This window comes from Plutella xylostella, chromosome 31 (assembly GCF_932276165.1).
Source record: "Plutella xylostella chromosome 31, ilPluXylo3.1, whole genome shotgun sequence".
Lineage (NCBI taxonomy): Eukaryota > Metazoa > Arthropoda > Insecta > Lepidoptera > Plutellidae > Plutella > Plutella xylostella.
In genome coordinates this window covers 178,410-192,951 of record NC_064011.1, presented here as the reverse complement: position 1 = coordinate 192,951, position 14,542 = coordinate 178,410, and the positions used below count along the sequence as shown (strand labels likewise).

Here is a 14,542-nt window from a genome sequence, read left to right as displayed (position 1 = left end):
TAAACTTATCAAATACTGGTAGAGATTTTGAAGGAACAAGTTAATGTAAATATAATTTAACTCCTTCGTATGCCTTCGTCGAATTTTCGTTCTTTTTGGAACTTTGGAACATGACAGTATTCCATCAGAAAGCAGTACAAAAAAAGCAGTATCCTGAGCCCGCCCTACATCCTTGCTGTCATTAAAATTTGCTGTGGAGTTCCCCGAACATAAATTTTTATAAGTAGGTACCTACGTCCGTTCGTTCAAAATAGAGTAAAATTTTCATAAAAACGTAACGAATTTTAGATTGTATTATAATAATTATTATGTATAGGTACTAAATTAAATTAAATATATTTATTTATTTACTTAGTACTTATTTATATCTGATTAAAAAATAATATTAGGTAGATATGGGGTTAATTAAAATTGGTATTTCCCAGGACTTTTTATATTAAACCTCACCTTTGTTATTTTTTGGTGTTGCAAAAAAATTTAAAACATAGTAAGTAAAAAAAACGTTCATTTGGTCCAATGAATAAATCCCGTTAACTTAACATGAATTTAAGTAGCAAAATTTAAGTAAAAAATAAATAATTTCTTAACTATAATAAATAGACATCATGAAATTAGAACCATGTTTGCATTGACTCCATTATGCAGTACTTATACCTTGTTACATACCTAGTTACTAAAGGTGAGTGGAGTAGACTTTGTAGTAGGTAGGAAGCTTAGCTGCATTTATAATTTGATAGTTAAGTACCTACCTGTCTTTATAGTGCTCTTATGAGCCTCTGTGTCAGTTTTATGTATTAGTAGAATAGTACCTACATCCTTCGGGAGCACGTCTAATCCCTCACTCGAATACTTAGCTTCAACATCGAGATGTCCTGAATTCTATTACCTGCGGAAACCCTCAAGGCGGAAACCCTCAAGGCAAGGGCGTACCCAGGTAGGGGCAGCTGCCCCATGGCCTGCCTGGCTGCCCATAAAAAAGTGTTACTTACTGTGCGCAATATGAAGTGTTGGAAACAAAATATGTATTTTCGTTTTAGTCAGATATTTTGATTGAATATTCTTTTATCTATAATGTTTTAATATAATCCGACCGACCATCATCTTGGAACATGAGCTCCTCCCCCCTAGCCGAAATCCTGGGTACGCCCTTGCTTAAGGGCATCAATTGTTCTATTTTGTTTTCCATTTATCTTGGTTAATGGTTGTTATTTATATTGTTCCTAATCTCATCATCATCTCACTGGACACAGTTAGGCCTCTGTCAAGAATCATCACATCACAGCACTCGTGTAGCCCTAAGGTGTAGCCACTACCGGCTAGCTGTCAGTAAGGACAAAAGCTGGGATCTAAGAAACTATGAGGAAATTTTCTAATCGGTAATTATATTCCAATTTAAAAATATTTTCTGCTTTCAGATGTAGTTACATTACAGAAAAAATAAATAACTTAAAAACACGATGAAAACATGCAGCAAGCAAGTCAATGGAATATAAAAAAAAAAAATATTTTACTTACTTACTATATAACTTTAAAAATTCCCTAAAATCAGCTCCGCTTTACTTATGTATTAAAAATAATGATCTTGATCCTTGATCAATAAAACAGCTAAATAATAAAATACAAACGCCGTTTATGAAAGCTGAAAGATCCACATTTTATATTTGGTGATCAATTAAAATCTTATCCAAGCTATCAATATCGATATTATGGAATCAGAAATATCGAACAAAGAAATAACTAGCACAACTTTAGAAGATAACGCCACTACAGACTTAATGGCACACCACATGGCATTAACGACTATGAGCGATGGTTTACTTGAAAAAAATGTTGAAGATAATAATATGAAACTTGAGGTACGGGATGAAATCAAAATCACTGAAATTAAACCAGTAGATTGGAAATCAGTTTGCGGGATACTGGCTCTTGGGCTTATCCAGGTCATAGCTAGTGCTGTACTGGCAGTTTTTAGTTTAGATTCTGGTGCACTGTTGGTTTTCAATTTGGCTACCGAAGGAATAAACGATATTATTTATGCAGTAAAAGAAGGAATCATTAATCGAAATATTAATTGGGCAACTTTCTTAATACAAAAGGTATTGAGTTTAAGTATTTCTGTCATGTTTGCTGGAGTATTGGCCCTTAAAGATGTAGTAAACACCTGTAAATCGGGCTTTAAAAATAACTATAGTGAAATAACCAAAGAAGGTTTTCAATTGGTTGGCAAAAAAGTTGTTATGGAACTTTCCAAGGGTATCGCAAAAGAAACTATCAGTGAAATAGCAACTCATGGTCTTGAGAAAACTGTAATGCCAACACTTCGATTTAAACTACTAGAAAGACCTATACAAAACGCAATAATGAATAACAAATGCGTCGAAGCTTTGTTATTAAAAGATTTAAAAAATAAAAGTACGAAATACGCTAACTTTATTAAAGCATCTGCATTTGAGCTTCTAGATACAAACAACCAAAATAAAATCACAGATATTGGTCTCAAAATTAGTATTGCTATTGCCGATAGCAAAGGTTTTATCGGTACAAGAAAAATAACTCAAGCACTATTTGCAGTAAATGAAGTCTCCACTTTCCTTCCTTCTTTCCTTAATGATTTGAAAATACGTATAGAAGCTAAAGCCAAACAAGACATAATATTGGGAGAACATGAGGAATGTCAGGCTTTTACATCAGTGTTAAACCCAAATGCACCGATAGAAACGAACAATGATCAAATTGAGCCGGTTGAAATCAAGAAAGAAGAAATTGAAATGTATGTTTCCAGGTTATGCGATGTTTTAGTTAAAGGATTTGGATATAAATTCATGAGTAAAGTTATCCATCCTGTTATTCAAGTTGGCGTTGGCTATAGTATGGATAAAATTGCTAGTAAGATTGAAGGACCACTTCACACAGATATTGAAAATTACAGAGCTATGAAACGACAACTTCACTATCAAAGTCATGGATATAATGAATTTATTAATCATGCTAATTTCGATGACAGCGATCCTAAAACCCAAAAAGCAATACAAATCATAAATGACTCAGAGTTAGGAGGAAAGGTTGGTCTTTATGAAATGGGAGCTATATGTAAGGAGACAAAAAGACCGATTGAAGTTTACAATGATCGGGGTGGGCTTCAGTTCACGATTGCAGGAAATAAAAATGTTACACCCATAAAAGTGCAATACCATAAAGACATACAGCACTACACAATGTTAGGAGGCAAAGAACCTGTGACTTTGGGAAAAGAACCTAACATGTGTCTTTACAACGTAATAAGCGAACAATGTGGGACAGACCCGGATGCCTTAAAGGCTGCTACAGTGGCACGAATGAAGAAAAATATTGTAGAGTTTTCTAAGCAATCGGCAGACATAACTCGATTGGAGAAGAATGATCCTATGAGGCTTTGTCCGGGGGGTGCGAAATATGATGGAGTCAATGCAAACGATGCTGCAAGGATTTTAGATAACTCTGATGGTAATTTCTGCGTTTATCCTCCTGGGAACTACAGGGGGCCGCCTCCTCCAGGCCACCCCCGCGGCCATGCCGTCAACCCCGGCGCCAACAACTCCGTAGAACAATACTCCATGTACGGTGACAAATCTGCATTTAATTCCATCGACATTCAGAATTACGCGTGTCACAAAGCGCTGAGTCATTCGAGAACGCAAGATGCGATGAACAGTCTGAACCAAGGCAGTTATCGTGAAGTCCTGACGTTGACGACCCGGGAGCTAGATCTAGGTGATGAGTGGAGCAAAGCTAGCAAGTGGAGTGGAGGGAGGAGAGTCTATGATTTTGACTACACGAATATGCAGTTAGTTATTGGCCACCATAACGGCTCGTACAAAGATCCAACAGCGGATGTCTTCATAACGTCATTTTATCCTAGATATAGATAACCATTTGGCTATTTTTTAAATTGCACGTAAACTTTTTCTAATGCCAACTTTTTTTCATAGCTCTTCACCTTCGGCTGTATTGATTCCTTATTTTTTAGCACTTTTATATCTTTTTATGAATAATTTATACACTGCCTTATATTAAAATAGATTAATTTACAACACTTTACTGTGCTTATATTGAATTTTAGGGTTTATTAATGCTGTAATTTTTGTAAAAAATACAATATTTGATAAGTAATATATGTGTTCTGTTATAAATGATGCTTAATTTCAGGAGCCTATTTATCCGATAGTCTTGTTATGGTAGAAAAATCAAGTGACTCTCTTCACTTGTTCTCTAAGCTTTGTTCTCAATGTCATTACTCATTGGAACTTCTGCTACCACATCTTCTTTACCCTCTAATTCAATCAAGTAATCAGCGACTTTGGTTTTTTGAAGAATTACAGCTGTTTCTACTGGACGATCACCGATGTCATCCGTGACTTCCATGTCAGCTCCGAACTCCACCAGTGCTTTAGCCAAATCTAGATAGTCATAGCGCGCTGCAACGTGCAGAGCTGTGCCGTTGTCGTGGCCCGCATCCGTCGCATCTACATCCACTACTTTATTCTTCAGCATTTCTGTAACTTTAGCCACATCATTGTTTTCCGCAGCAACAAAGAAATCTTCTATTGGCTGAGGATTGGTCATCTTTGCTGCATATTCGGCTCTCTCAGACTTGTGTTGGATGAGATATCTGACTACCCTCACGAAATAGTGGTCGACAGCTTTTTGTAATGGTATTTCGTCTCTGTCGTTTTTGGCGTTAACATTGGCTTTGAACTCTTCGACCAGGATTTTGACTAACTGAAGATGCCCTTCCGAGGCGGCGTGGTGAAGAGCTGTATTGTTGTCTTCTAGTTCATTACGCTCTTCAACAGTTATTTGTTTGCTGTTAAGCATTTCGCATATTAAATCTACGTCACCTTTGTGAGCGGCCTTGAAAAAGTCCGCTTTGCTTTTGCAACTCATATTGAAAATAAAGTGTTTACTATTTGCGTTCTTAATTTGTAGTTTTAGTAAGCGATTTGTTTGGTTTATAACGGTATAATAGTAGCACTTGCAGTTTACAAAAGATTTTTGGTAAAACTTCATGAAAAAACACGGTGTTTGTTTTTGTTTTGATAAACAAAAAAAAGATAAGTGTTGCCCTATAACTATTAAAAATCTTGAAACATTTCAAAAATACACACCGTACTGATATTGAAAAAGTTTATTTATATATTGTTAGCTTATTTGCTTGTGTGTCTTGCTAAAGTCTTGCTAAACTCCATCTAAACCAAATCTAAACTCACACACCCGCCACAGAGTCGCGACGCGAGCATATTTTGTATTTTTATCTCTTGCTCATGAGTTAATCTGCTCTGTGGTGAAGCGTACCATAAACACTAAAAACCATAGAGTAAATAAACTACGTCATTAAAAAAACTTTAATCGCAAATGGCGTTGTCTATTATTTCGTCTGACACTTTTCGTTGTTAAAACCACGGAATATCTCGATTTTAATCAATTAAACCTCATTAAAATCACCTAAACAGCATCATTTTTGTCGGATTACCTACTAAATTACATTCGTAAACATCCAAATCAGTTCCACCAAGCTTATTAAGTGTGGAAATACGGTGTCGTTCAAGCGATCGGTGGACGGAGTTTTTTCACATGCTGTCGACTTGGAGTCTCTGACCGGAGGATTAGCTTCAGGGTTGGTGATGTCGTTCCCGCCGCGGCCGCCGCTGGTGCCGTACGGCATCGCCACCGGGATGGTCACCATGCCCATGACCACGCATGTAAGTCTTCACGAAGATTTTTTTCTCGCGACAGTTGTGCAATGGATGTTTGTTACATCAATAAAGTGGTTTGTTCAGTTGATTATCGAGTGTTAGCCGCTTCAGTATTGATTTAACTCATTCCTCTGATAAAATTTAATTTTCAATGTTATTATTTAAGTATTTAGAATATTACCACAGAGTTTTAACCCTATAGTATGAATTTCAAAAAAACCAATATTAGATTAATTGGGAGGTCCCTAAAAATGACATCCCTTTTGCCCCCCAGATGATGGTGGGTGCGTATGGCTCAGGCTCCGGAGGCGGCCTGCTGCCCGCCCCAAGCGGGGTGGCGGCCAAGCCCGCGGTCATCGCGCGGGGACCCACCAGGAACTCACAGAATGGCGGCAAGGCTCAGGATGGGCCACCCGTTACTGTGTTCATTGGTGAGAGCATGATTGGTTTATTTTGATATGTTGGGTATGTAAGAAAGTGGATAAAATAAATGCTTTATCTATCTATCTATTCTTCTTATGCTGGCACCACACTTGGTTATTCGTATTTGTTATTTGATGTTTGCTGTATTTGCTAAATACCAAACATGTCAGCAAATTTGGCAATAATTTTGCCTAATATACTCACCACACATGCCAGTTTTGGCAAATACAAATAACCAAGTAAGGTGGTAGCATTTGAGGTAACAACATAGGTGCTGGACTAAGGTTTGTCACTATGGTGAAAGGATTAGCCAGTCAGATAATGTCAAACATTTACATGCAGGATGGGCCAGATATACAGTTATCATTTGAGGTTTGAGGCTGTTCTGCATAGCCAGCATCCCTGATCCCTTGGGATTTTTTTTAAATACTTCTTCAGAATAGCTGAAAGTAATTATGGTTAGGCAAATGCAGGTTATATGAAAATGTTTGCTCATATTTGCTCTGAAGAAAAACACCAAAAATGTGATAATTTATTCAAGAATTATGGTTGCTACAGCTCTGAAAACCTACAAGCTGATTCTGTCTAGACAGTTTCTGTTCAAACCAAATAACATGTATTCAGTCTACCTATAAACTTCACCATACATTTTAACTTGCTCTACTGTTTCCTATTTCAACACATGATATTGGCGGAATTTACTAGTCATGCACAGTACAGGCCTCTACACACCAAAGCCGCTGACCCGGCGGCTCAGGCCGCCGGCTCGACCCGCCGGCCTCATTTTGTATAATCATGCCTCATTTTGTACTATGTTAACCCGCCGGCACTAGGCCGCCGGGCTATGCCGCCGGGTCAGCGGCTTTGGTGTGTAGAGGCCTTAAAAGTGCCATTCAAAACCAGAATTGAATTGAATTGTAATATTTTCACCATTATCCTACAGGCAACATAACCCCCCGCGCCCCAGACCCCATGATCCGGGCACTCCTCTCTGCCTGTGGCCCAGTGCTCAGCTGGAAGCGAGTCTCCTCGTTCGGCTTCTGCGAGTTCCTCGGCGTGGAGGCGGCGCTGCGCTGTGTGCGGCTGCTGCACGGGACGATGCTCGGGGAGCGGGCGCTGGTGGCCAAGACGGATGGGAAGATGCAGCCGCTTGTGGATAGTTATAAGAGTGAGTGTTGTACATGAGTGTATTAAACATTATAGGGCATGACTACTTAAAAAATTTCCCTAATCGTAATTTATTGGGATAAAGTTCAAAATGATGTGGGATTCAAAATCATTTTGCTCAATTAAGTTAGAAAACATGAAATTTATCTGCCTCATCCTCATAATATGCTAGCGTGTCATGTAGCACAACTAGAGCTGGACTTGACTAGTCTCTCTCACTATCTCTCTTTCTATCTCAGTATCTCCCCCTCTCTCTCTCTCACACTATCTCCTCTCTCACTCACACTCTCTCTCGGATCTCATTGAAGCCAAGTGTTTGTGTATCTCCTAGGACTAAAAGATATGTAAATAATGACCTCTCTCGCCCCACAGCGGAGCAGCGCTCCCGCCTGACGGGCTCGGACCCGGGTTCGAACTACCTGGACGCGAGACAGCTGGCGCTGGACGAGGCGGCGGCGCGGCGCGTGGCGGCCGCCATGGCGCAGCATCAGCACCATATTAATAATTATGAGGTGCATCAGAAAGGTGAGTTTAGGTTTTTATTATAATAATTTAATATTTAGTTAGTTTTTTTTTACTAATTTAGTTAAGTGCCAGGAGAACATTGGGTTCATATAAATAATTGATTAGGATTAAAAGTTCGATTTTTGGTTTATGAATAGCAGGCTATGCTAGGGCCCTCTTTCTATCGTGCAAGCTAACTGGCTTATCCTTCGTTATTTATTTTGGTGTTGTCCATGGAATCAATAAACTATTTTATGTAATAACGCCAAAAGCTTTAATCTTAGAGTTTCCACGGTCACATCTCCCAACTAGAAGTTTAGATGTTAAGATTAATTATGTCTATACCTGTAGTTTATCTAATAAATAAAGGGTAGCAATAAAACGAGTGACTGTAAATTACAGTTCTAAGTATTAAAATTAATTAATTTGGGTTATAGAATTACTAAGTGAGCGACTGACTGCGAGTGACGAGAAATCAACAAAACAGCAACTTACAAACATTAATATGAGTTACTTAAAAAACAAAATGAGCAGCTTCATAATATTTGAGCGACCTAATATTTGTTTGAGTGTCAACGTTACGTCCTGCATTTTTTTCAATATTTGGCAAATGTATTTTTTATACTGAGCGGCATTTTATCTTAAATGGAGTGTTTCGAATACAAAAACCACTTTGAAAATACACTAATGAGCAGAGTATAATGAGCTCAAATTTAAAAAAATAAAAATAATATGAAATAACTATTTGAAGAAACACTATTAGTTGAGAAATTTTATTATTGAAATATAAGGGTGAGGAGCGGTGGTAGTTCAGTCGGGTAAGCGCCCGCTTCTCACGCAAGAGATGCAGGTTCGAATCCCGGCGCTGACATGTACCAATGAGTTCTTTTAACTTGTGTATCATCGCTCTTACGGTGAAGGAAAACATCGTGAGGAAACCTGCATATCTAGATCTAGCACATCTAGATATGTGAACCCACCAACCCGCGGTGGACCAGCGTGGTGGGAAATGGTCCAAGCTTAGGAAGGCAGTTTAGACCCTGGGGATATGCACAAAGGTTCCACTCGAGAGAGCCAGGTGCAGGTACTTACACCCCCACAGAGAATAGAATAGAATAGAAGGTTAATTAAATAAAACAATGTACTCCGTAAAAATAAAGTAATATGCATGCATTTATTTCAATCAAATGAACAAAAAATAAAATAAGACGCTTCAGTCAACTAAATAAAAACTTCTTATTAATACTAAGAAACATTGATAGGTATGAGGAGCCCTACTACTCATCGTCACTGGTAAATAAGTGCGGGCTTGGACTTAAAAATCTGTAGTTTTCATTTAAAAAGCGTATCAAAATAAAAAACATAAGCCCTCAAATAGAATATCAGTAACCAATAATCATTAATAAAGCAGCAAACAAAAGTTTGCTCAAAGTAGTAATTAAGTCGCTCGGATATTTTTTTAATATCTGAAATGGATTTATCACAATCCACTTTTTGTAAGCTCGTTCTGGATTTTATTATAAATCAATATACGTCGTCAGTTTAGTTCATTTTTCGCTTACTCAAATTCATACCGCTTAAGTTATTAAAACAGTATGTCATCATCAGTCGCAAAGTTTTTTTTTTTTCGCTCATTTTATAATTCCCCATAAATAAATAGACATCCTCTATTCTTATAACCAGTAAATACGTACTACATTAACACCTGCAACCCCCCAACAGAGGAACAAATAGAGAAGACGAACCGAGCGCTCGAAGAAGCGGACATAGAGGAGGAGAAGCGTGACGTCATCCATCGCGAGATCGGCAAGTTTCGAGAAAGCATGAAGGTAATAACCCGCTCACGACGGGTCACGAACTCTTTCACGTGTTCGATGTTCAAATTCGAATCTATATCAAGCGCTCGCTGGCCGGAAATAACGAAAAAAGCAAACGCTTGACGTAAGTTTCGAATAGCGATGCGAAGTGTCAAATTGTTCGTGACGGTTCAAGTCGAGTGTTTGTTCTGAGGTTGCGTTGTGAGGCGCGCTCGGTGGGTGGGTTTAGCATGGGTGTGCGTTGAAAAATTAAGGTCTAACTCAAAAATCGTAAAAAAAACTTTTTAATATAAAAGAAATAGATTTTTTCTTGAAAAAAACTGTGTTTTTTAATAAAAGTGATATCTCAAAATTCCGAATATATTTTGGTCAACGTTAGCCAAAAATATATAAATTACAATTGAAATATGCAGAGTTTATTAATCTAATATCGGCGGCGGTAACATTATGATTTATACAAGAAAGATTTCATATAAAAAAAAATACCAATGTCCGATAAGTTACCATTAAAACAAGCCATCCACACATCGAGCGCGACCCACACAGACGGCAACCGAAAAAAAAACAAAAAATACCAATCTACCTACTTGGAGCTTATTTCTCATGTTTGATAGAATTTGCATTGACGATGAAATAGTAACGGAATAAACCCACGATAGAGGCAGCTGAGCAGCCGGCCCAGCGGCGCGCCGCGCGACATCGGCGGTGAGTCACTCCAACTGTTAAACGGTCGAGGTTCGAGTCCGTTCGGTGGCTAAATTTTGAGTTATTCGATACAGGGGGAAATGGGCTTTCTTGTGGAGTAAAAATTTTATTTAATTAAAAAATGTGTAAAAGAAAATCTAACTTTTTTTTTCAAAAAACGATTTTTATCCTTGCCTAGTACTGTTATGCAATGCTAATGTGCAATAATTAAATAAAAAGTTTATTGTAAGTATAAAATGGGCAGATTCAGAAATATCTGGGGGATGGGATGGTGAAAATACTGTAAATATTGCAGTTTTTATCCTCAACTTTATTCTGGCAATGTGTAAAAAATAAAATTAAGGAACTAAGGGTTCTATTGCATTGAAATTTTATCGATTATTTATTTCGTGTTTATGTTATTAATTGGACACGTATTATTCTAGATGCTTTGAATATCTATTGTGTCCGTCAAATACTTAATAAATAAAATAAATAAGAAAGCCCCAACCCAAGAGTGAAATCTAGTTTTTTCAAGTCCAGCATTTATTCGATGTAACTTTTAGGTAATATTTTTCTAGATTAAACAATAAATTGGCATCGAACCGGTTCAAACCTCGCGCTAGACACATTTTATATTTGTAGATTTTTCTACACTATGTTTAAAAATATAAACATAAATATGTAATCATCAACACTGGCTTGTATGGATCGCTTTTAAATTTATATTTCATAAAAACACCCAAAAAACATTACATTACATGACACATACACAAAAGTATTGGGTAAATTCATTTTCGTTCATTTTTATTATTATTATTTAAAGTACAAAAAGCTAAAATTTTATGGATATGGTTTGGAAACATTTAAGTTTTTTTTATGATTTTATAATTAGTAGTTTCATTTATACAAAGACTGAATTCATTTTATTTAATACGATTAAAATTTTAATACTGAAATTAATTTTGTTTTTAGAATATACCTTAAACATTGTAGGAGTAATTTTTTTCAAAAAAATTGTGCCAAACGATGTGTTGTGCTGTGAATTAGTCATATTCATTATTTTGTTGTGCACATAAGTTGTGATTCTCAATGATGACAAGAAATGAAGAGTAGCTATGAACCATATCCATTGAATATGCTTTAGTCGCGATCCCATATTCGTGAGTTATGAGAAAGCGATCCGGAATGACGTGGTATTATTCTTATAAAAGTAATTATAAAAAAGATAAATATGAAATGCACATAATGATATTTTATTACATTCTATCCAATCCCTGCACCAGGCTCACTCAAATGGAACCTTAGTGCATTGAAATTTAAGGTCTAAACTCTCTGATGTTGTAACATTGAAGTAAAAAAATATATTCGAAAACGATCTCTTCAGTCATTCTATGAAAATTACCGAGACGTATATTTCTCGTACTACAACTTTCACCACTAAACTGTAATTTAAACTCGGAATAACGCCACGTCAGACCAAAAAAACTAAACTAAGTGACCGTGCTGGGATTGGACCCGTCTGCCCGCCGAGTTGCCCCCTCCGCGCCGTCACCGCCGCCGCTCCGCAAGATAACTACATGCGTAAGTGACTGACACACCATCAATAATATACATTGTGTAGAATAAATGGGGTCCAAACACGGAGCCTAGTTGGGAACGATAGTTTGATGTTTTAATAAAACTTTGGACTAGGGATTTGTAACAACACTGGATGGATGAATTGTATTTGTGATGTTATATTTTAGTAAATGATCTTGTTTTGATGAAGTGTCGTTGTTTTTTGGCAGATATACAAGGTTTTCAGGTGAAATGTTTTTGTGGGTTAACTTTCAGTCGTTTGAATTTGTTGTTTGAAATTATCTGGGTGGCATTAAAATGGAATGTAAAATGATGTAACCCAAACACTTGAAAAAGCATAGTAATTTTATTTACCTACTATTTGATACAATAACAATAAATTTCCGTAGAGCTTAGCTTTACTTTATATATTTTAGGAAAAATGTCCTGTGGTTGTTTTTTGACATGTTTTGTTTAATTATTTTATTTATAGAAACTTTATGTCATTCTCTTTAGCAAGGTCTTGGAAAACTTAGTAGCAGTAAGCAAGGCAACCATATATAGGGACTAGTGTCCCTTACTCCTGTAGCCTCTACCGGCTACTTGTTTGAAGTCTGTGTCTGAGCCCAAGGATCTATGGAAGATGAATTATTTAATACCGATACCGTTATTACCGTTTTTTTAATGATCTAACAATAATTATTTATTTATCGGTTAAGTATGTACGTTTTTACATAACATTATTTTTATATTTTGTTGACTTACGCCATTACCAAGGCAAGTCTTATTAACTTCGATCACATTGAATATTCATTACATGCGTTACCATTTTTATATTGTTACGTAACATATTACTGTTAAGAAGCCAAAAAATTGCTTCAAATCCAAAACAATCACGACAGTAAAATTAAGTATTCCAAGACCGTCCGTCCCCGCCTCATCAACGTCGCAACTGCACAAACACAATAAAACCTTAGATTTTACCACAAACCTTACATTATAGGAGGAGGTTGACGTGGTCATTCGTCGGAAGAAAGACAAAGATGACAAGGAAGAGAAGAAAGAGAAGAGAGACAAGGAGAAGGAGAGAGACAGAGAAGGAGATAGAGAAAAGGAACGCGAGCGTGACAGAGACAGGGAGAGAGAGCGCGGGGAGCGACCGGAGAGGCCGGAGAGAGCGGAGCGGGAGAGGGAGAGAGAAGGAAGAGGAGAACGTGAGAGGGAGAGAGACAAGGAGAGGAGGCGAAGGAGCTCGTCAAGGTTAGTTTTTTTAGTTTGGTATGTAATTGCTTACATAAATAAGTGTTCAGCTTTATGGCACATCCCTTAAAACCCGTAAAAAGTAATCTTCAGAATGCAGAATTGTAAAAATTCATAAAAAAAATGCATATATTCTTCCCAGGGGCAAGGATCGTCGTGAGGAGCGGGAGAAGGAGAGGGAAAGGGACAGAGAGCGCGAAAGAGAACGGGAGAGGGAGAGAGAGACGCGCGAGAAGGAGAGAGAAGAACGTGACCGGGAACGGGAAAGAGAGCGGGAGAAAGAAAGGTGAGATATACTTTTTTTGCATTCTTAGTATAAGAGTTGTTTATAATTATTGTAGTAGATATGCCATATATGTTCAGCTGCAGATTTTATGAGCTATGTCGGTCACTTTATCCTTATTCAGGTGGGATGAGAAAGGCCCAATACAGAGCATATTATGTCCAGGTTGTCCAGCAGTGGGCGAATACCGGCTCGATAATTTTATACAAAGTTAACTAATTATTTAATGATTCTATGTTGTTGTATTTCCAGGGAGCGTGAACGAGAACGTGAAAGAGAGAAGGAGATACGAGAGCGAGAGAGAAACAGGGAGAGGGAGAGAGAGAGGGAAAGAGACAGAGAACGGGAAAGGTGAGTTTTAATTGTAATATTTCGAGTCATATTTTTTACGACTTCAAAATTCGCAAAACCATTTTTGTGGCGTACTTATTTTCTTTTTGACACACCCCGTATACCATAATGATATTACATAAAAGTACAGTATACAGGGTGTTAAGTAGAATGCGTTTGAGCGGGAAATGGGGGTTAGTACTAGTCTAATCAAGCACGTATCTAAGAAAAAAAACATCAGAATCTCGAATATTTATGTTTAAAGTCTAAAGTAAAGTGGAATGTTTTACCTTTATCAAAAACATGGTCACCCTACACAAACACATAACCAATGAGACATTCGATTGCAAAAGAACACACACTGTAAATTTGTTATCAACTTCACTTTTCATAATTTATTTTATCTAACTATGATTGTTATTAATTACACAGTAGGTAATAACTATTATTAAATAAAATTGAAATTATTCATGGTGATTAATGACATTTTAATCAACAATTAAACAGCTGATGTTCATAAAGTTTGGTAGATCGTACAGAATATAATTTATGACTTTCTAGGAGCTCAGAACAATAATTAAACCTTTTTACTCAGAATAACGTTTTATTTTCCTTTTTTTACCTAAAGATGCGTACAGACCGGCCCAGCGAACGCCCAACGAACGCCCACCGATGGACATTTATCACATAATACAGGGGCAGATTGAGCAACGAAGGTCAACAAAACCCGTTCGTTGGCGTTCGTTTGGCCGGTCTATACGCAGCTAAAGATAAAAGACCAC

General features: G+C 37.2%; 2 protein-coding genes across 2 annotated transcripts in view; both read left to right on the top strand.

Moving 5' to 3' along the window:
- Positions 1-563: 563 nt before the first annotated feature.
- Positions 564-4,075, top strand: LOC125491120. The gene is made up of 2 exons (XM_048632307.1): positions 564-679; positions 1,416-4,075. Exon 2 carries the CDS (start codon positions 1,707-1,709, stop codon positions 3,906-3,908), a length of 2,202 nt encoding a protein of 733 aa, XP_048488264.1. The 5' UTR covers positions 564-679; positions 1,416-1,706; the 3' UTR covers positions 3,909-4,075.
- Positions 4,076-5,369: 1,294 nt separating this feature from the next.
- Positions 5,370-14,542, top strand: part of LOC105391124 (RNA-binding protein 25) — a 35,366-nt gene continuing 26,193 nt past the window's right edge. The window contains exons 1-8 of the mRNA XM_048632170.1: positions 5,370-5,738; positions 6,007-6,163; positions 7,099-7,323; positions 7,695-7,847; positions 9,549-9,655; positions 12,891-13,147; positions 13,290-13,433; positions 13,683-13,781. Of these exons, the coding sequence (XP_048488127.1) occupies positions 5,661-5,738; positions 6,007-6,163; positions 7,099-7,323; positions 7,695-7,847; positions 9,549-9,655; positions 12,891-13,147; positions 13,290-13,433; positions 13,683-13,781 (1,220 nt within the window). The 5' untranslated portion in view covers positions 5,370-5,660. The remainder of the gene's footprint in view (positions 5,739-6,006; positions 6,164-7,098; positions 7,324-7,694; positions 7,848-9,548; positions 9,656-12,890; positions 13,148-13,289; positions 13,434-13,682; positions 13,782-14,542) is intronic.

Coding starts and splice junctions, on each gene's coding strand:
- LOC125491120 (XM_048632307.1), top strand. CDS start 1,707: ATGGAATCAGAAATATCGAACAAAGAAATAACTAGCACAACTTTAGAA.